We start from the raw sequence: 20,946 nt of genomic DNA, 5'->3' as shown, positions 1-20,946 counted from the left end.
TGATAGGACAAAGGTATGGCATTTTAAAAAATCACCCTAAAGCCCTGGCAAGTGTGCCTCAGTGGATTGAGCACTGGCCTGAAAAGCAAAATGTTGCCAGTTCAATTCCCAGTTAGGGCACATGCCTGGGTTGTGGGCCAGGTCCCCATTTGGGGGTATGTGAGAGGCAACTGATCACTGTATGTTTCATACATTGATGTTTTTCTACCTCTTTTTCTCCCTCCCTTCCCATCACTGTAAAACTAAATAAAGTCTTTTAAAAAATCACACTAAAGAATTTAGTGGTTAATCAAAGTGTTTCTTCTAGGAGAATCAACAGAGTGTGGGAAGGTATGATGGTGCTGCTCACTGGTGGGGCAGGACTGCAGAAGTTCAAGTTGATATTTATAGTCTGTGAAGGTGGTTCCTAGTCAAAGAGGCTGTGATTAGCAAAGACAACAATCTGAATGGGAAGATAAGTACAGTTACCTACCTCCACCCTCTGCCACCTGGTGGGGCTAAACTGCTTTCACAGGAATCAGCACAGAAGTAATTGGGCTCTCTACATCCAGCATCTCACTTCTGACTTGGATCCCTGGTTCTCTCTGAGTTGCCCTTTTGTTTATTTCCAATCTGCATGTTGGCTCTGGTGTGTCCCACACAATTCTACTGAAAACTCTATTGCCAACAAACCATCCTCTGATTAGTCCAAAGTTTTTTGAAGTATATTCCTGTCTTTCACACAAGCACTCCTCAATGCTTTCAACTGTATTCTCTAGCCCACAGTAATATGACTCAGTCCTAACATACTTCTATTAGCAAAGTGACTTCCATCTCTTCTTTCTTGCCTTGTAATTAAAAGGCAACACATTTCCTTCCAGATTTCATTTATTGCATTTATTTCCTTCTCTGTGACATATATATCATTCTCTTTGCTAATAAAGAAAAATAAAAACATTTTAATTTAAAGGTCTGCAATCAGAAAAGAATCTGTTGTATCACATAATTTTTCATGCCCAGATGTTTATTCATCTGTTTTCCTCAAAAACCCAATAAAATAGTCAAAGAGCCACAGTCTATTTTAAATTAAAATGCATGGCTTTAAGGGCTATTTGACATACAGTAATTATTTGCCTAGTCTTCTAGCCAAGCATAAAAATTGCTAATGTCTCTGCCCTTGAAGGAAATGAACTGTGCAAAAAATTTCAAGCAAACACAATCCAACTGTTCACACAAAAGGGAAGTTGCATAAGAAATTCATTGTATCCCTACACAAATTTCCCCTTGACTTGTTCCAGATCAGCATGCACTCTACCTCTTCAGCTCCAATTAAAATCACAAACAAATGAGCTTTTCAGCAGACCAGGGCCCATGTGCCCTTTCCACAGATGGTCAGCATCACATGCTGCAGTAATGGCTGGACACGCCACAAGGGTGGCATATAAAAATGGTGGGACTCAGAGCACTTCAGCTCCAACTGCTCTATGTTTAGAACTGCCTCTCTTTTAAGATGGATTTCCTTCATAGGAATGGAGTGCTCATTATTCAGCATTTGCAGAAGGACTACCGAGCTTACTACAATTTTCTAAGTTTTATGTCCAATGTTGGAGACCCTCGGAATATCTTTTCTATTTATTTTCCTCTTTGGTTTCAACTTAATCAGACAGTTGGAACCAAGATGATATGGGTAGCAGTCGTTGGGGATTGGTTCAATCTTATTTTTAAATGGTAAGACTTCTGTTTTGTTTCGTTTTTCCTAAAGCTTATTCTTAAATTTGTAGGTTTGGCTTAATGGTCGCACTTTAGATATGTGTAGTTTTACTTGGAAAATCTTTCAAATATACCAGTTAACTTGAAACACAGATTCATAAATAGAACTTACAAAAACCATAGAAATGTATACTTACGTACAAGTGTACATTTATATACAAATGTATACTAATTTATAAATAAATTCCCAAGCCCTGTAACACTTATACTGTGATTAGCCAAGAAGTTAGTTAAATGAGCCGCACCATACTGAACAGATTGATGATGCCAGGGGCCACTTTGACATTCCCAGTCTAAGCACCCAAAGCACCCACAGGACTCCGTCTGTCAGGAAAATACATCCCTGTTTTTATTGAAAACTAGGATGCTGAAACCCAAATGACTATGTCATCCTCTATAATGAGAGATAGACCAGAACCCAAGTTCTTTCAGTTTCTTAATTATGAGTTTTCCCCCTCATCCCTCCAAATCACTTTTGCAAGAAAAAACAGCTTGTCTCCAAGTAAGTAGTAGTTGTGTATTTAAATATATCTGCATATTTATATTTCTTCAAATACAGGATATTATTTGGTGACCGGCCTTACTGGTGGGTCCAAGAAACTCAGATCTATCCAAATCACTCAAGTCCATGCCTTGAACAGTTTCCCACGACATGCGAAACAGGCCCAGGTAAGCAATTGCAGCAACCTCCAATTACTAAAGATATTCCAACAGAGAGTCACTGTGTATGATTATTATTTAATAAGTGTATGATACCCTATAGGGTTTTAAAGAAAATGTCATGAGTGAGGATGCTGAAAGTTCATAAGCATGAAAATTGCTAATCAGAAAGGAGTTTTATGAGCAATCAGATTTCACTGTGTTATTTGTAAAAGGATAAGTTAAAATACTCCTTACATAATTTTATATTTGGCATTTATTTTTTGGAAGAATGAAATGGTTTGATAATAAAACAAACAAGAAAGTTAGCTAAGACGAATTGCCAAATAACTATTTTAAAATCCTAGAAATGCTGATTTATCTACTGCTGAGCAACTTTCACAGTTATTATAGGTCTTCTGAAAAATCTCATGAATGAGCAAAAAATGGACATTTTTTAGTAAGAAAGGTAAGGACTTCTCAGTATTACTTTTGCCAGTAAAGATATCTCTGATCTTAGAGTGATTTCTCTAAAACTTATTTTTTTCCCTTGTAGATATAGTGTGTAAGTAGACTTCTTGGGCCACTTCCTTTTTTGTTATAAGTAAGACTCTACATGAGTATAAAACCTTTACCATGGAAGTTGACATTAAGACTATAAAAAGGTTTATATATATATATAAAGGAAATACATGACATTGGTTTAATTTACAAGACTGTGTTATATTATAACTCACCATAGTTTGTTACATAGCAGAAAATTTGTATTTGACATTCATTGAAACTAACCCTGAATATAATGTATGTGTAAGTTCTGGTGTATTACCATAATTAATTCTTTATATATCTGGCTTCTACAGTAGACTGTGTTCCATCAGGTTGGGGATGGTATGTATTCTATCTTTGTGAAATCAATGTAATATGGATGGATGGATGGATGGATGGATGGATGGATGGATGGATGGACAGATGTATGGTGAATGAAAGGATAACTTTTTAAACAATTGCAATGCTACTTTGTTTTATCTCAGCACTTTCCAGCGTGTGTTCTATCAAAGTAAACTGATTTAAAAAAATCAAGCTTCATGGGAAAGACAGCTAGGAGTAGAAAGATTACCTCTCTGCAGGCTTCTTCTGCCAATATCGATGCCCCCTTTGCAGATTCTCTTCCATTACCTAACAAAAACTTCCATGAAGCACCCATCTCAAGATAGGCGTAGTGGTAGCAGTCAGTTGGTAAATCACATGCAGGCGTGATATCCTTTAGACGTTTGACCTTACAGCCCAAGGAAAATAAACTGGTTTAAGATCCAATATGAATACTTTATTTTTATCATCAATTCAAAACAATTACATGTTAACAATGAGCAGAGATATGGCAGAGTTGGGCACAATACCTTGAGTTCTTAATTAGCCTTGAACATTTTAATTTCTGGAATCTGATAAACTTGAAAAATCTGGAAAAAAATTCTGAAGTAGTGTTTTCAGGCTCCGTTTGGCTCAATTTTCTTTATGTCTACCTATGTCTAAACATTACATACAGCTTGTGCCCTGTTTTATTTTTCTGAGTTGTTTGTAATTTTCATGGCTAATATGCTATTATACTGTCCATTTCTGATGTTGGTGCTCTGTTAACTACCTTCCAAATGGATCGACAATTTTGCTTTTGCAGGAAGTCCATCTGGTCATGCAATGGGCTCATCGTGCGTCTGGTATGTCATGGTGACGGCTGCCCTGAGCCACAGTGTCAGTCACATAGATAAGTCATCTGCCACTCTGCACAGGTCAGCTTTGCTCCAGTGTCTGTAGCAATGGAATACAACAGTTTTGAACATATAAGGTGTTTTAAAAAATTCACTTTAGTATACTTTTAGTTGTTAAAATATGCTCATTCTGTTCTATCACAACCAAAATAGCAAATGAATAGAAAATTAATATTTCGCTTTAAGATAATGTCCTAATTAACTCACAGCTATTGCCTCATTATAGGATTGGAAATGTTTAATTGGTTAATGATTTGCTAAATATGCCTTTGGGTTTCCATAATATAATAACCACTTTAGTATCTCATAAATAAGTCATCTAAAATTATATAAGGAAATAATTTTGCATGCACATTCTCTTGCTTTCAGATTAACTAGAAACTTTGAAAATCATCATTCCCCTTGAACGAATCCTTTAATTCAGTACAAGTTTTCTTCTCTTTTTGACTAGCCAGTGTTTTTGACATCAGTAACATATATTCCAGCTTTAAGGATGTTGCACACATTTTAATCAAAAGCATTCTACAGGCAAACTTAAATTTGAAAGTTAATACATTTCATGTTAGTAGATTTTTAGTATTTAGAAAGGCCTAGAATTTTAATGTAAGATTACTCAAAATTTTTGTAGGAATTAAGCTGTTTCCTTCTCTTCTTTCCTGGAATAATTTATCATTAAAACAGTTCTGAACACCAACCAGTTTAATCATAAATTATCAGGATACCTAGGATAAGATATGTCTGTTAATTGGTTTTTAAAAATATGACAACATATACCATTATATAAAAGTTCTTTTAAATAAAAAATTTCCAAGGTTCATCATATAATCCACATTTTAGAATAGTATTGGGTAATATAAGAAAGAAATGACCAGAAGAATCTGGGCATATTTAAAGTTTATTCTAATGAGGCTGTGACTCTATGCTATGCCTTAATGTATTCATCATCCAAAACAACAACAGTGGAAAGTTGTAATTTTTAAAAATTAGCATTTTCTATCCATAGACTATTTCTCAATGTAGGAATCTAGATAAGCCTCACCTTGTAGTTTATTTCTTCTTCCAATATCCAAATGTGGGAAAATATGTTTCTTCTAAAAAATTGTCCTCTTTTTCAATGCTTATAAATGCAAAATTCCTTCATCTATCATAATTTGTTTAGTGCCTACTCCTTACCTTAATAATACCAAATCCTTATTTTTTCTTCCATATGGTTAACCCCTGCTTACTTCTTCTTTGGAAGTCTCATTTCTCTCTGTTCCTTAGTTTTTCAATAAGCAAAGTTTTGTCTGATTATCAGGAACCTCCTCAAATTCTTAAAGTTCAATATTGCTTATTCTCTTTTTAATTAAAATGATGAGCATTGTTTGGATTTTAATATTTTTATAAGTTTTTGTATCTTGTTTCTAATCCAAAGTATATAACCTATAGGCCAATTCCCTTTTTCCTTATTTTCTCTATCTCAACAACCAATTCTTTAAACCCAATGAAAACTTTACGCCCTTGATAAAATGCTGACGTACTAGTCATCTGAGTGACAGCTGCTTCTCCAGTGAGCTTTCTTCAGCAATAGAAAGGTTGAGAGTAAGAAGAGGAAGCACATGTAACAAAGAGTAAAAATATGTATAATTCATTCTTGATCATTCTGATATTAGTAATTCACCAAACTTGAATTCCCCCTACTCCATTAAAATAATTATTAGGATGTCAAATTTGCTTCCCTTTATAGTATTTATTAAGATATCAGGATATAGCCCTGGCTGGCGTAGCTCAGTGGATTGAGCGCAGGCTGCGAACCAAAGTGTCGCAGGTTCGATTCCCAGTTAAGGTACATGCCTGGGTTGCAGACCATGACCCCCAACAACCACACATTGATGTTTCTCTCTCTCTCTCTTTCTCCCTCCCTTCCCTCTCTAAAAATAAATAAATAAAGTCTTTTAAAAAAAGATATCAGGATATAGCACTTATAAACGCATTCCTAAATGGAGAAACCTCGGTTAAAACTATTCAAATCTTATGGAGCACGTGGGAACAACATTTTGGGAAAAGAAAAAAGAAAAAGACCCTAGAATCATGATGTTATGTGAGACGATTCCTCTAACAAAGGTCATCTGCTGTCACCACCACCCCACCAATTTTATGAGTGATATAATTTCTTTGCTTTTTACACGCATATCTATTCTTCCATCGTAGACTGACCTGGTCATTTCTTTGGAGTCTTTTTTGGTTGATTCAAATCAGTGTCTGCATCTCCAGAGTATTCATAGCAACACATTTTCCTCATCAAGTTATTCTCGGAGTGATTGGTGGTAAATATGATCACTTACCTTAGGTCGTGTCATTTGAAAGCTGTAGAGTCATTTGTTTTATGTCCTCAGATTCTTCCTGGTAATCAGTTCTCCATCCTAGATAATTCTGTTAAGCCACTGATATTTAATGCTACCCTGGGAGCTTAAATGGTTCAGCACCTCTGAAATCCTCCCTGTGCACAATGGCACAGTCTCACTTCACCCTATAAACATTGACCTCTCAGTGAGATGGGCTTCTCTGAAGTGTGGCTAGAGCTAAGTCCAACTCCCAAACCACCTTTCAGACAACCTGCTTGTGTCTTGATTTGGGGGACTTAATGGCCTTCCAACCCACACAACACGCCACTCTCTGAAACACCTGAAGTGATTATTACATGACTGGGAACTTCACTTAACAGCTTCTTTGTATTCCTGAAGCAACATTCACCATGATTGAGTTTCTGCCATTCAGCCCCAAATGCTTTTCAAAGGCTAAGTTAATTGCTGTGGCAACTGAAATATTAATTGCAAGCACCTAGATCAGCACTCGGCCTATAAAGTAGGTTGACTCAGTGCCATGGGTTCCTGAAAGATCACCCTGTCCTAATGTGGATGGTGGAAAGACCACTGGGCGTGTGTGTGTTTAGTTACTGTTTTAAGAAAGATTTGGAAGATAGATGTAGCCTAGGTGTCTAAAGCCCTTTATCATTGAGAACTATGGCTAAATTCTTTAGTGCAGGGAGGAGTGATTCCCTGGGGCTCAAGGGTACATAGTCACCTTCAGTTTCTCTTTCTAATCTCCAGGCATGCTCGTGGCAGAGGCCTTTGAACACACTCCAGGCATCCATACAGCCAGCCTGAGCACATACTTGAAGACCAACCTCTTCCTCTTCCTGTTCGCACTTGGTTTTTACCTGCTTCTCAGACTGCTTGACATTGACCTGCTCTGGTCTGTGCCCATAGCCAAGAAGTGGTGTGCCAACCCCGACTGGATCCACATTGACACCACACCTTTTGCTGGACTTGTGAGAAACCTCGGGGTCCTCTTTGGACTGGGCTTTGCAATCAACTCAGAGATGTTCCTCAGGAGCTGCCGAGGGGAAAATGGCTACAAGCTGAGCTTCCGGCTGCTCTGTGTCATGGCCTCGTTGACCACACTACAGCTCTACCATTTCATCAAGATCCCCACTCATGAAGAGCATTTATTTTATATGCTGTCTTTTTGTAAAAGTGCATCCATCCCACTGACTGTGGTTGCTCTGATTCCCTACTGTATTCATATGCTAATGAAACCAAGTGAAAAGAAGATTAATTAGAATTATGCAGAATTAGTGCTTTGTGGTGTCAGGAGGACCCTCCAGTTCCATCACCCCCCAAGAGAGCCACAGAGCAGGGAGAGACTGGGGCATTCCCCTCGGAGGGCGCACAATGGCAGCCACAGGCCCCATCCCACCCTTACATGTGTTTAGTTTAGCTCTCACAGTGGTCTCTCTCTCTCTGTCTCAAGTTACCTGTCAACATTTAAAAACAAAAATCTGAATTTCTATATTTTCTTAAAAAATCTGATGATATGGCAATTAGAGGGCCTGCATTCCCACCTGGAGACAATCAACTGTCCCCGAATGTCCCCGACAGGACGCAGGCACCACCCATTTATCACAGTCTCCAGCATCCCAACAGGGTCCTCAGTCTCTGATGCTTTTATCGTCTTCAGATGCTTCTGACTCTTGTGGACATTTTAGTGGCAGCCAAATCTAACTGCCTCCCTTTTCAGATAAGGAAATGGAGGCTCATTCAGATAAAAGAAATGGCTGTTATCACACCACCGCCAGAACAGGGACTAGAACCAAGTCTTCTGACATGTATTTCCATTAAACTATGTTTTGTTTCTTCATTTTCAAGAGCTAATTTGTAAGATTTTATGTAGAGTCTATGACAATTACTATATAAATCAGCTATTTTTGCAACATTGACATAAAAATGTCACACGCTGTTGGAGGTACACCTTGCATGCAGGGCCTCGAGGGGCCAGGTGATGGCTCTAGATATGGACATAGCCAGGGGAAAGGAAACAGGCCAGGCTACTGTGGACTTGAACCTCTGCACAACTCCTGGCCTCTGTTTTATAGTAGTAATTTCTAATATTTCTATAAACGCTGCTGAAGATACTCTGCTTAGAACATTATTTAGCCCCAAAAGGCTTATCTCTTTACTAAGACATCCTTGTACTTTTTCTTTAGGAGCCAATTTTTCGAAACTGAAGAAATCAAGTGCATGACTTTCCTCAAAGTCATGCTCCAACCTGTGAAACTATTAAATGCTTACATCTCTTAGCTGGGTTAACTTCTGTGTGTACTGAACTGTGATTAAAATCTATAGCTTACTTTAGAAAATTAGTATTGATGGAATATTAATATTATACTAAGAATTTCTTAGTAAGTTTTTTTCCTCATTTGTCCTAGTAATTCTGGACTTTAAGTTGATAACTCTGTTATTTCAATTAAGTATATTTTAATTAAGTACATATCGTAGTGACCTGTGATTTACCATAATGCTTCATGTAATTCTTTTCAAGGACATTAATACATAGTTTATTTTAGATGATGATATTAAATAACTCATATGTTATGAAAACATAACAGTTCAAGTGAGTGCTATTTGACAAGGCATTAGTTGAAGATAACAAAAACTCCAAAACTCAAAGTAATTATTGGTCCATTTCTAGGTATATTTACAGAATATATTCTGTTGCTTTTACAAAACACACTTAATAGATTTCTCTTTAAATGGTAACTGAACTTGATTTTAGTGATTGGCTGATTACTAAGCAAAAAGCTGAGGTATGAAGAAATATTATATTTTTTAATTTATTTTTTCAATTACACTTTACATTCACTATTACTTTGTATTAGTTTCAGAAGTACAGCATACTGGTTAGACAATCATATACTTTACAAAGTCCTCACCTGGCACCATACATAGTTATTACAATATTATTGACTATAACTCCTATGTTGTACTAAAGAAACATTATCTTAAAAATGAAATTTGTCTCATGTTGGTGAGACATTTAGGGTGAAAGAGAGAAGAATGATTCTTAATGTGTGACTCTTGTTCATTGGTTCAAGCCTTCCAGTTGGGGTGACCTGAGGTCTTCACTTCAATCCTTTCACACTTCATGATGCATTTGCCTTATCACTCACTCTTCCGCATTTGTCAGAAATCTCATTCCTGTCCAAGAGCTCTTCCTCAAAGTTTCAGTTGGCATTAATAATGGTAACAGTGAAAAGTCTTCCATTCCACCCTGGCTTGCATAGCTCAGTCGATTGAGCGTGGGTTGCAAACCAAAGTATCGCAGGTTCAGTTCCCAGCCAGGGCACATGCCTGGGTTGCAGGCCGTGGCCCCCAGCAACCGCACATTGATGTTTCTCTCTCTCTCTTTCTTCCTCCCTTCCCTCTCTAAAAATAAATAAATAAATCTTTAAAAAAAAAAAAGAAAAGTCTTCCATCCCAATACAGTCTCAGCCTGCTCCTACCAAGGCCTGAGGAAGCTGGGGCATCAATAGCCAAGGAGTTCCGCTGTACTGAGTGACCCCATCATAAATCCCCTCTCAGTTGTGTTCAGGCCCCCACAGTGGGCACTGTTGGATGATACGTGATCCTCAGAAGGGGAACACTATAAGGTGTGGGTTCATTTTCTATAATTAATCCCCAACAATGCTACTCCTATCTGCCATCAAGCCCTGGAGTCCCACGTAATGAGGTCTCCCTTTTTACTCTAGTTGGTCTCCTGAAGGAATCCATGTGGTGGCAAAGGGCTTCTGCAGTTGAAACTGCTTAGGCAGCAAGGGGAACAGCTCCTCACAGCCTTGGAGAAAATGTCTACTTTTAATAACGATGGGAAAGACTCTTCAGCTTCCAATTTATTTGCCAAAAGTAAGTGGAATTTAGCTCATTTGACTTGCTGTTACTACATACGTACCAGTATATTCAAAATGTCTACATTTTGCACAAGAAAAATATTAACATTATGAGCTTTCAGGATTAAAAAAATCTAGACAAGTGACTTGAGAAACTGTCCAATCAAACATATATTTAAAAAGAAATGTAAAAGAATTTATTATTGCTGAAACTAGCTATCACGAAGAGTGACAAATCTCTTTCCTTTGACAACCTAGTGATTGGACATCTGTTTTAGAAAGTTAAATTGATGCCTTCTTTGGATCAATTTCAGTATATCAGATGGGTGATTAAAAATTATTATGAGATATTGCCCTGACTGGTGTGGCTCAGTGGGTCGAGCATTGTCTCACAAACTGGAAGGTCACTGGTTCAATTCCCAGTCCCAGCACATGCCTGGGTTGTGGGCCACGTACCCATTTGGGGGTGTGTGAGAGGCAACCAGTTGATGTTTCCCTCTCACATTGATGTTTCTCTCCCTCACTTCCACTCTCTCTAAAAATAAATAAATAAATCTTTTAAAAAATTATTGTAAAATGCCCTTGAAGCTCAAAGTTATATCTCTAAATGTTTTATTCTTATTCAAAATCTGCAAATAAATCCAAGATCAAATCGATAGATACACATAAAAACCTTGGTATAAGAGAAGGTAAACAAAACAAAACATGGTTTTAAGATGTGATTTGTTTCTTGAGTATATTAAAACTACATATTCCCGCACTTTTTAATAGGACTTTTTTTTACACTGATGGCAGCATTCTATATCCGGGCCATTCAAAACGGTAGTCAATTGCCACATGTGGCTATTGGGCTCCTGAAAGACAGCAAATGCAACTGAGGAATCGCCTTTTAAAATTTTACACAGGTGATTCGTCAAGCTGTACACTTGAAACCTGCATGGTTTTATTAGCCAATGTCACCCCAATAAATTCAATAAAAAATAAAATCTTATTTACTTTTAATTAATTTAAATTTAAGTAGCCATGTGTATTTAGTGGCTGCTAAGATGGATAGTGATGGCACAGATTAAGTCACACAGTGCTTTCTTTTCTCTGAGGGGAAAAAAAAAACATGTTTTAAAAAATATTGTCACCTAGACCACATTCATGTGAGACAACATGGATCAGTATTATCTGCTTTATTTTTATATGAAGAAATTGATTTGTTGGCAGAACGTGGATAAAATATCTTACCTCAGCCCAGGGATCTTTAGATTAGTACACAGATGTTATTTTCCAGATGAAACAATAGTGATGATGGGTAAATTCTGTTGTGATCATTACACATTCACAAGAAACATTTAACTTGTGTGGTATCTGACACTCAACATTTCTGGGGCTGAAGGATTAAAGTGACTATAAAAAGTTAGCAGTGAACGCAGCTGTGTGTTTTAGGGAGACCCTCTATAGATCGCGGATCTCTCTGTGCAGCTCCCTTCTCTCTTCCTCTGTCCTGTGGGCTCCAGCAGCCTTGGTCTCCTAGGATCTTAGCTCTGTTGCCTCCAATCAGGAAGTCTGGGTACCCTTCCTTGCACCACATCCTGGAAGCTCTCACAGGGCCACAAAACTGGGTGAAGTGTGACCCAACATTTATGATCACATTCTAGATGGCTGGATGACCTTCTAACAAAGCTGTTCTGCTCGGGTGGGTCTACCACACCTGTATCTTAGATGGGCACCAGTACTTCTGTGGTTACTGAGAAACTGTTCGAAAAAGAGTTACTAGTGTCCAGCTTCACTAGAGGATTTTGCCCTCATTGACCAACTGTCCTAGTCACTCTGGAAATTCCCAGCAGCTTTCTGGAGAATACCTGGACCTCAGTGTGGCCAAGAAACTAACAAGATATCTCTAATTTTTGCCCTGTCCCCTTACATTTAATGCTTTCTAATGGTGATCTCACACTAAAGGTCATGTAGTGCTACTTGTTAATTTTTTTAAAGATTGTATTTTGGTTTTTGTTTTAAAAATATTAACAGCAAGAAAGATCTATCAGAAGTAACAACTCCAGAAACTTCTGCCAAATGACAGCAAGTTGTGGGAACGTTCTAAGAATTAGAAGTGCTTTATTTTAGCTCTGCAAAGGACAAACACAGTTTTTGCCAAATTCGAGGCTGGTTTGATGTGGTGTACTAATTACTGCCTTTGCTCTTTTGTGACGGAGATCACAGTAATGACTTAGAAGAAATCACATCTCATTTCTGTTGGCAGCACAGAAGCACTTGTTCCCAAGGAGGAAGAAAATTCAAAGATTGAGGTTATAAAGGTTCGCCTAAAGCCAATTAATTATTTTGTTTTGAATTTTAAACTTTCTTATAATCTTTTCTTTCTTTCCTGACATTTTGCCATGTCATTTCTCAAAAGAGTCTGTCTTTTGGTTCAAAAAAACTGTGATAGTTCCCCAAAGAGCAGTATCTTCTGAAGGAGCAGCTAGGACCAGGGAAGATAATGAGGGGAGGGTGGCAGCTGAAGTCCTGCTTAGTCGGCTTCGTGGCACAGTTTGGGGGCTGCCTAGGGGAGAATTTGCTCTGGCAGCACCTTACCCATTTCCAGTGCTGGCCCAAGGGAGAGCAGAAACCGCTTCCCTGGGATGATCTGCATACTCTGTAGGAGGAGCAGGCCATGGGCATGTCTGGGAAAGAAATCCAGAACTAATTAAGAGCTTCTTCCTTACCCTTGCATATCAATTGGGCCAACCACACTTTAAGTTCTGCTCAAAGAATTCACTTTTTCCTGGACTCAGCCTGTGTTTTATGAATAGTATTGGCCAGATTGTTCTCCTTCCTCACATCCTGTCATTAATGGCAGGAGTTTTCTAAAGGTGGACATTGCATTCACCCATTACTGTCTTTCAAGACCCTTGCCCTCAAACTTCACAATTTTGCATTAAAAGCATCCAAACCTCGAGAACTCTTTTTCTGTAGAATCATTTCAAATTCTGCCTTTTAACAATTTTTTGAATGAAGGAAATTCCCTGCTAGAGTCCCTAGGGATATAGAGTCCCTGCTGTCTTTTTATAGGAAGATTGCATTGACTTAACAAAGGAAAAGTAAATGTCTCTGCCTGAGTTTGTGAAATTTTATCGTGCATCTTATTCTTTCAGCATTGGGATGTTGATGCCCTGCTCAAGCTGACCAATCAAGAGGTGGTGCCACTGGTCCCTGCATGGATTCCAAAGAGCATCAGAACACAAGGGGGCAGGTGCAAGCAAATTCAAAGACAGATAGATGTACAGAAGACTTCACGAAGTTTGGAAGCAAGCTTTCTGGACTGCAGTCATCAGACCTGGGTTCTAGTCTCTCTCTGCATCTAAGCACTGGGGTGCTGGGAGGCCATTTAACACTGGTGAGTTCAGTTGACCAATTTCTCAAGTCAGGGGCTTAGAATGGAAGATTTATTCTAGCTCTGACATTCTACAAATCTAAGGATCTCATTCAATGAAATTGGAAGAAAAGCCAGAGCATATTAAAATTTACTTACATGCAATAGGCTATAACTTCTAAAGAATACATTTTGTAATTTGCTTTGTAATAAACAATTTTAGATTTTTATAATACATTTCAGTCTTCAAAACATTCTATTCCTATATGAGTCTGAATTTTATAGCTATAGAAAGGCATGCATGGAGACATCTTACAAAAGAGATCTCGTAATTAAATTACCAGCTCCCCTTTCTTAACATTCAAAAGAGGAAAGTCTTCTTGCTGGGAGAGATACTAAGGTGCTATATGTAATAACTTGCTGAGTGAGAAAAAGAGAAGGAAAAGTTTGCTCTATGGGAGGAGAAAGTGACTAGAAATTTAAAATATAATTTTTGTAAGTTTGTTATGGACTAATTATGGATCTCTCAAAGACATAAAATTTATTTTTTAATTCTTCATGGATGTTGTGTGCTTCTTTGAATGCAGCATAATGGTAACATCATATTATATGTTGCCAAGATTTTTGAAGATGACTATGCTAAATGAAAATTAGAGATCCAGTTCCAAATAGCATTTAAGATCTTCTCAGGCTCAGAAAGAGTCCCTTTTGCCCATGTTTTTCTTTTCTCTCTAATCCCCCTACCCACCCACTGGACAAACACTTATTAAAATCATTTAAGTTTTAGATATGCAAGGGATGACTTCAATCTAGGCCTTTCTTTCCTTTGGGGAGATCCCCAAAGGTTCCAGGCATATTTGCTACTGCTGTGGCTATACACCAGGCTGTCTCTGGCCTATGGGCTTGGAAGAGTTGAACTGAGGCTATCCTCAGTACAAGTTAGCTGGTAACATTATTCCCCATTGCTTTTAACCTGCCCTATTTCAAATTCATTCTCTTCTTGAATCACTTTCCTTTAAACTCTGGCTATAACCTGCCAATGGAGTTGGGATCATCCCTTGTCTAACATTAACTTTATCAAATGACAGGATGAGAAAGCATAATTACAAAACACCAAGCCCTTAAGTTAAAGCCTCCCTCACTTAAAGCATAACAAAGCAGGATATGTGACATGTTTCTGGGAAACCACTAGAATGAGTTTTGAGGACTTCTATCCAGTTAAATTTTCTTTTATAGCAGTGACATTTGAAAAAATTAATATTCCTTCCTTTAATCAATATTTTTGGGAAACCTCTAGATGTAAAGTCATATTTTAAAGTCATTTAAGAACACATCAATACTTCAACATTATATTATTTTCTTTATACTTATGTTTCAGTATTTTTCTTAATAAAAATCTAACTGTATCCATTAAGATTGTGTTAATCTAAAATTAACAACAATGGCTATAAAAAAATGACTTTGGGGCTTAAACAAGTGAGAGGTGTCTTTTTCTGGAGGTAGGCAGCCCAGACTGGAGCAGCTTCTCAAGAATGCCTAGGAAATCAAGCTCAGTTTGTCTTCCTGCTCTGCCATTCATGGGCATACCCAAATGGCCACAGGATGGCTGCTATGCATTCAGAAAAGAAAAAAGACAGATAACTACCTTTCTTTGATCCAGGCTTTATTGCAGAAGGGACAGCCTCCATAGATACTTGTGCTTATATTTCATAGACCAAAACAGTGTCACATGGCCTCCCCTAGCTGCAAAGGAGTCTGGGAAGGGAGCTACTTTACTTTCTAGCCTCTGTAATAGAGGCAAGGGAAAGGGGGGTAGAATTAAGTGTCAAATGAGCTAATCTATAATGCCTGCCATAGTGACTTATATATTAATATATACATAACAATGAATGCAACTTACAGCTGTATTCCTTCCTTGCAGCCTACTAGAATGGTTTCACAGTAACCTACAAAGAATATAAAGGCAAAATGCTTACTAAATTATAAAATACTTCGTAAATGTTATCTTGAGGTATATTTAAATAATTAAATTTTCAACTTTGAAGGAATTTTATGAAAACATTGCTTATCTCCAACTTTGATTCTCTACTTAATATATCAAAAATATATATTCTCAACCAACATGATAGCATTGTTTTCTCTCTTTTCAGTAACCATTCTTAATACTTGTAGGCACTGATCTGGGTCACCTTGGGTGAACATTTCCCTTTTTATCTCCAGCTATTTTGTTCTCACATTTATCTATTTGTATCTCAGAGTAGAAGCTGTACCTGAATTACAAACAGGAGGGAATTGCCAATTCACCAGCTGGCTATGTATTCTTCTTCCTTAATCTACTGCACATTTTGTCCAAGTGCTGATTTATCTCATTGAGTGGTTGTATCCAGACAGCTATATGCCAATCATGTGTACCCTAATTACTCATTATGAGCCTTAGGATACCATACAACTCACTAATGAGCACATTATAATGTTGGCCAGTGCCAATTAGATAATAATCATGTGCACTGCTTTATTTACAGTCCACTCATTTAGATTAATTGGGCATTTAATTGAACACAGTGTGAAAGAAATCAGAATTGGGTTTCTAAGTTAAGTTACTTTCTTCTCCCATCTCTTATGGGTAGGTGAGATTATTCACTTGATCTGAAAGTTTAAAGCAAATGCAAATAGACATAATTATTTTATAATGGCACAGACACATACATAAATTTATCTAAAATGTGTTTGAAAAGAGCAATAAAATTTGCCAATTTTTAATCTCCACTAACATCCTTCTGTGACCTGCTCACAGAGAGAGTCTGAATGCATGAGATATTAATAAATCCAACCCTTCATTGGAAATGTGAGATGTGATCTTAAACCAACCTGATGAGAATGTTCTGATATTTTGTTAGGATAGGAAACTTACATTTAATTCATGAATAAACATGTGACAAACCATACTTAATTATGATCCTATGTATTTTTCTCTTTCAGAACATGGTATAAACATATTTCAGGATCTGTATTTTTTTAGTGAATGCTTAATTGCCAAAAATTGCATATATAGTGTCTTTTCATTGAAATAATTTCCTAAAAGCACATGTTGAATAGACATACAGTAACGATACTAAAAAAAAAAGTTTCTAGATGAAACACTGTAGAGTCTAACTCTTACTTTTTTCTCAAATAGTAACATTTTCTCAAATAGTAACATTTATGGACATCTGCCTCCATGTAATTTTGACAAGCATCAAATAACTGAGGGTCTCTTCCTAAAATAAGTTGGAAGGTCTGCTGTTCCAACTATTCATAAGAATTCTTTATAGGAAAAACATCATAAACAATTCTAATAAATTAACTGGAACTAAACTTATTTTGGAAAGAAGACCTCAGGGGAATATGATAATATGGCGGTTTTTAAAGTTACATTGTGTTATACAAAAGCTAAGCAATCCTAGTTTTCTGCCTTTGCCAACTCAACTCAAACAGGTGAATCAAATAAAATGATATAAAGACTTTTAATCCCTATAAGAAGAGTTAATACTCTATTTGTAATTTCTGAAATCATTATGTTTAATTCTAACCACCTCTCTCTTTAATCCAAATGGGCACCATAATCTTTGTCTAAACAAGTTTTCCAAAGTTTCTTAGTACAGTATAAGGACATGCTTCAAAGGAGAAGCTAGAATCATGTTTTTATAAGACTCAAATCATAAAGGAACAAGTGAGACTCAGAGCCTAGATTCTCTAACTCTGTCTGTCTGATAGAGTAGCTTCTAGTCACATATTTCAACTGGGAATTTGACATGTGGCTAGTCTGAACTAAGATATGCAGTAAGTGTAAATACACTTTGGTGTTTGAATATTTAATATAAGATAAGATTAATAATTTCTATACTAATTACATGTGATAGAATATTTTGAATATACTGAAATAAAATATATTATTAAACTGATAAGAACAGATACTACACATGATTTTAGCCAAAAGGTCAAGAAGTAATTAAATAAAATATATTATTAACATGAATGTCATCTTTTTGTTTTCCTTTCTTTAATGTAAGTAGAAAATTTTAAATTACATATGTAGCTCTCATTAGTGGCTCATACTGTCTTTTGATTGGAAGGCACTGCTCTATCCTAACAGACAAGATGAACATTTGCCACTTTTATCATCTTAGGACTGAAAAATTATAGACTCAAAAATGGAAAAAAAAAAAAAAGCTCATTTGCCCTTGAGGAGCTCAAAGTCTCATTACTCCAAGACCTCTCACTAATTCCCATGTGGTGATGGGGACTGGATCTTGTACAGGGAAAGCATTGGGTGATGCCTGAGAAGCTGCAAGACATTGGCTTTTCACACACCCTTGTTTCTTTCATTTTCTATATACAGACACTTAAAACTAAATTATTGCTGAAGGTCATTAGAAATTAGGCTGGATCCCAATGTATGGCAATGTGTGTAAAAGTAAAATAATCATCATTTCTTCTGAAAGGAAAAAAATAACCCATGGCACTGTAATTGGTGCATCATCTGTGCATGAAGTTCTTGAGTCAAGTCAACTGATGGGGGCTCCTGTGGTGACTAGCTTGTAGTAGGCTCCTTTCTGGGCCATCAGTTCTTTATGGGTCCCCTTTTCAATCACTGTCCCCTGTGACATGACAACAATGATATTTGAGTTCTGGATGGTGGACAAACGGTGGGCAATGACAATGCAGGTCCGGCCTTCTCTGGCTTTGTCCAGGGCAACCTGCACCGTCTGTAAAGAAAAGATGCAAAGATGATGCAAAGACACCTACTTGTTCCCTGGCCCACCCTGCAAAAGTTCTGTTTAATACCACCTGAGTAACATTGCTTTTGTCAGGGGTTCAACCCAAAGACTTGACATGAAAGAAATAAGTATTTGCTGAGTACAATGCATCAATGGTTTGAATTGCAGTCCATAGGCTGAGAAATTTCAGTGAAGCAAGAGAGAATTGAACTATGAGGTCATTATGTAATTTCAAAAGACCTGATGGGCTAGTTTGCTAAAATGAAACCAAAGAAACAAGGCTAAGATAGGAATCATTGATCATTCCTGATTTTGTTTTTCATTGAGGACATTTTACATGTCTCCAAAATGGAATCCTGGTTCTTAAGGAGTTAATAAATAGTAAATTCCATAACTGTGTTTTGCTCATTTGCATTTTCTGCCATGCAAACTTCACATCATATACTGCCTCTTACTTTGTGTTGTATGCTGCCCACCTGCTCTGCCACATAACTTTAGAGCTACAAAAACTGAAATTCCCAACACATAACCTGGATTATTTTACTTCACTTAAGCTAATTATTTTCTTTAAGAAAATATTACCAGGCCTAGAAAATCATTTAAAAAATTATGTTAAGGTTAAAATATTATTTATTTGAAGCAATCCTATTTTAAATTACTTTCTCTAGGTACTGTCCTTGGCTCCACAAAGTATTGGCAATTTCTACTGTTAATGAATCAGAAAATTATAAATAGTGCCATTTTAGAAGAGCAAATATTACAGGAAAAGATTAATCTATAGTGATCTAAGACTTCAGAAAATCAATACGTACCTTCTCACTTTCTGTGTCTAAGGCAGAAGTAGCTTCATCAAGCAGGAGAATTTTAGGATCCCGCACGATGGCCCGAGCAATAGCAATGCGTTGTTTCTCTCCACGAGAGAGTTGAGACCCCTGGGATCCAACATTAGTTTCATATTTCTGGAAAAAGGAGTAAGTTTGAAAACTAGTAGCAGCCATTGCTCTTATGCTGTATGGAGCCCACGTTAATGACCCATGTGGAAATTTAAACAATCTGTTGTTTTTTTTCAAATCGGGACTAGTGAATGACTTCTATGTAGGATGTCAAATCTATTTAGAAATCTAAGACAAACGTGGAGTTAGTGACCTTTTTGTGGGGGATACAAGAAGAATTTTATCCCCTCCTCTGCATTTCTTTTAGCTTTGTATTTTTTATCTCTTTCTCCCTGTGTGTAAGATTCCTCCCTGATTCAAGATTCCCTGATTTCCAAACTCCTCTGTGGAAGATCTTTCTATAGGGACAGAATAATCCAAGCAGTGGAAGGGCCTTGTGAGAGATCTGCTGGTTCAGTCCCTGGCTGATGCGGCATCATTCTACAGCAGAAGGCTAGGTGTGAATCTCCCTTCTGCTTCTTACTAGCTCTGTGATCCTGAAAAATTTATTTAAATTTCTTTGAGGTACAAACTAGTCTGAAAAATGCAGATATTAATAATTAGTTCACATATTTATTGTGAGTTTTAGATGAAATTATGAAGGAAAATTTCTTGCTAGAGACTGGGCATGACTATACAAAAATAATTAACATTCATGAAATATTTACTATGCATAAGGTATTGTGCTAACTATTCTAGGCAGATTATCATTTAATAGTGGCAAAAATCATTTTCTCCCTATTTCACAGATTACAAAACTTAGGCACACACAGGAAAGAAAAATGTGTCACGGACAAACAAATAAAAAAGCAGCGACAGTGAAATCTAAACCCAGGTGTGTCTGGCTTCTGAGCCCTTGTCCTTGAACTTTACCTGCCTTCCACAACAAGGTCTGCCTCCGCCTCCCCTGCCCCCTGACAGATACGCAACCCAGCCAAGTGAGACTCATAATGACTGACTTTGTCCTTCCTGAAGCACTGAGAAGTGCTCAGTGAAAGGTACTATAGGTAAGTCTGTATCAGAAAGAGGCAATAAATTAACTCCAAGCCAGTGTCTCTCAAAAAATGAGTAGGTGCTCAACAAAGATTTGTGGAATAAATGAGTCTTCCAGTGGACACACAAGCTTTGCTTTTCATTTAGGATACAGCAAATAGTAATTTCCACATTAAGCTACCCGAGTTAGAATGAGGCAAGAGCCCAAGATTTAGAAGGCTTTGTGAAAAGAACAAAGAAAAAATCTCAGCACAAACACCACAAAATTTATAAACATAACCACTTACAAAGAAAACCAATTCCACAGTGGCATTTAAGAGAAAGAAGTAGAAAAAGTTAAATGTAGTATTTGGCTCTTAAAATTGTTTCCATGTTGTAATTTTCTCTGTGATCAATCATCAAGAGATACTCTTGGTAGATAGAAAAATGTAGAGTTGATATTGTGCTAAGTTTGAACTTGGCTCTGGAAAAGTGTGATACACTAAGACAGATGCAACTTACCCCACCAGCTGCAGTTTATGCTGCCAAGTAATGAAATTATGATGATGGC

At 37.1% G+C, this 20,946-nt stretch overlaps 2 protein-coding genes and 1 pseudogene across 5 annotated transcripts in view; 1 reads left to right on the top strand and 2 right to left on the bottom strand.

Annotated features, from left to right (window-relative positions):
• The first annotated feature begins 1,440 nt into the window (after nt 1–1,440).
• Nucleotides 1,441–8,342, top strand: G6PC2 (glucose-6-phosphatase catalytic subunit 2). Its single transcript, XM_045842648.1, has 5 exons — nt 1,441–1,707; nt 2,309–2,418; nt 4,061–4,172; nt 6,342–6,457; nt 7,241–8,342. Exons 1-5 carry the CDS (start codon nt 1,490–1,492, stop codon nt 7,750–7,752), a joined length of 1,068 nt encoding a protein of 355 aa, XP_045698604.1. The 5' UTR covers nt 1,441–1,489; the 3' UTR covers nt 7,753–8,342.
• A 7,022-nt stretch (nt 8,343–15,364) lies between these two features.
• Nucleotides 15,365–20,946, bottom strand: part of ABCB11 (ATP binding cassette subfamily B member 11) — a 98,985-nt gene continuing 93,403 nt past the window's right edge. For all 4 annotated transcript variants that reach the window (XM_045842402.1, XM_045842431.1, XM_045842465.1 and 1 more), the window contains 2 exons: nt 19,284–19,430; nt 15,365–18,459 (listed from right to left, as the gene is read on the bottom strand). In XM_045842402.1, the coding sequence (XP_045698358.1) occupies nt 18,259–18,459; nt 19,284–19,430 (348 nt within the window). In that variant the 3' untranslated portion in view covers nt 15,365–18,258. The remainder of the gene's footprint in view (nt 18,460–19,283; nt 19,431–20,946) is intronic.
• LOC123814375 lies at nt 17,605–17,703 on the bottom strand (annotated as a pseudogene).

The sequence above is a fragment of the Phyllostomus hastatus genome, unplaced genomic scaffold (assembly GCF_019186645.2).
Source record: "Phyllostomus hastatus isolate PE091 unplaced genomic scaffold, TTU_PhHast_1.1 phas_contig_1, whole genome shotgun sequence".
Classification (NCBI taxonomy): Eukaryota; Metazoa; Chordata; class Mammalia; order Chiroptera; family Phyllostomidae; genus Phyllostomus; species Phyllostomus hastatus.
Note: the sequence above shows the minus strand (reverse complement) of the source record. Positions and strands in the feature narration are given on the sequence as shown.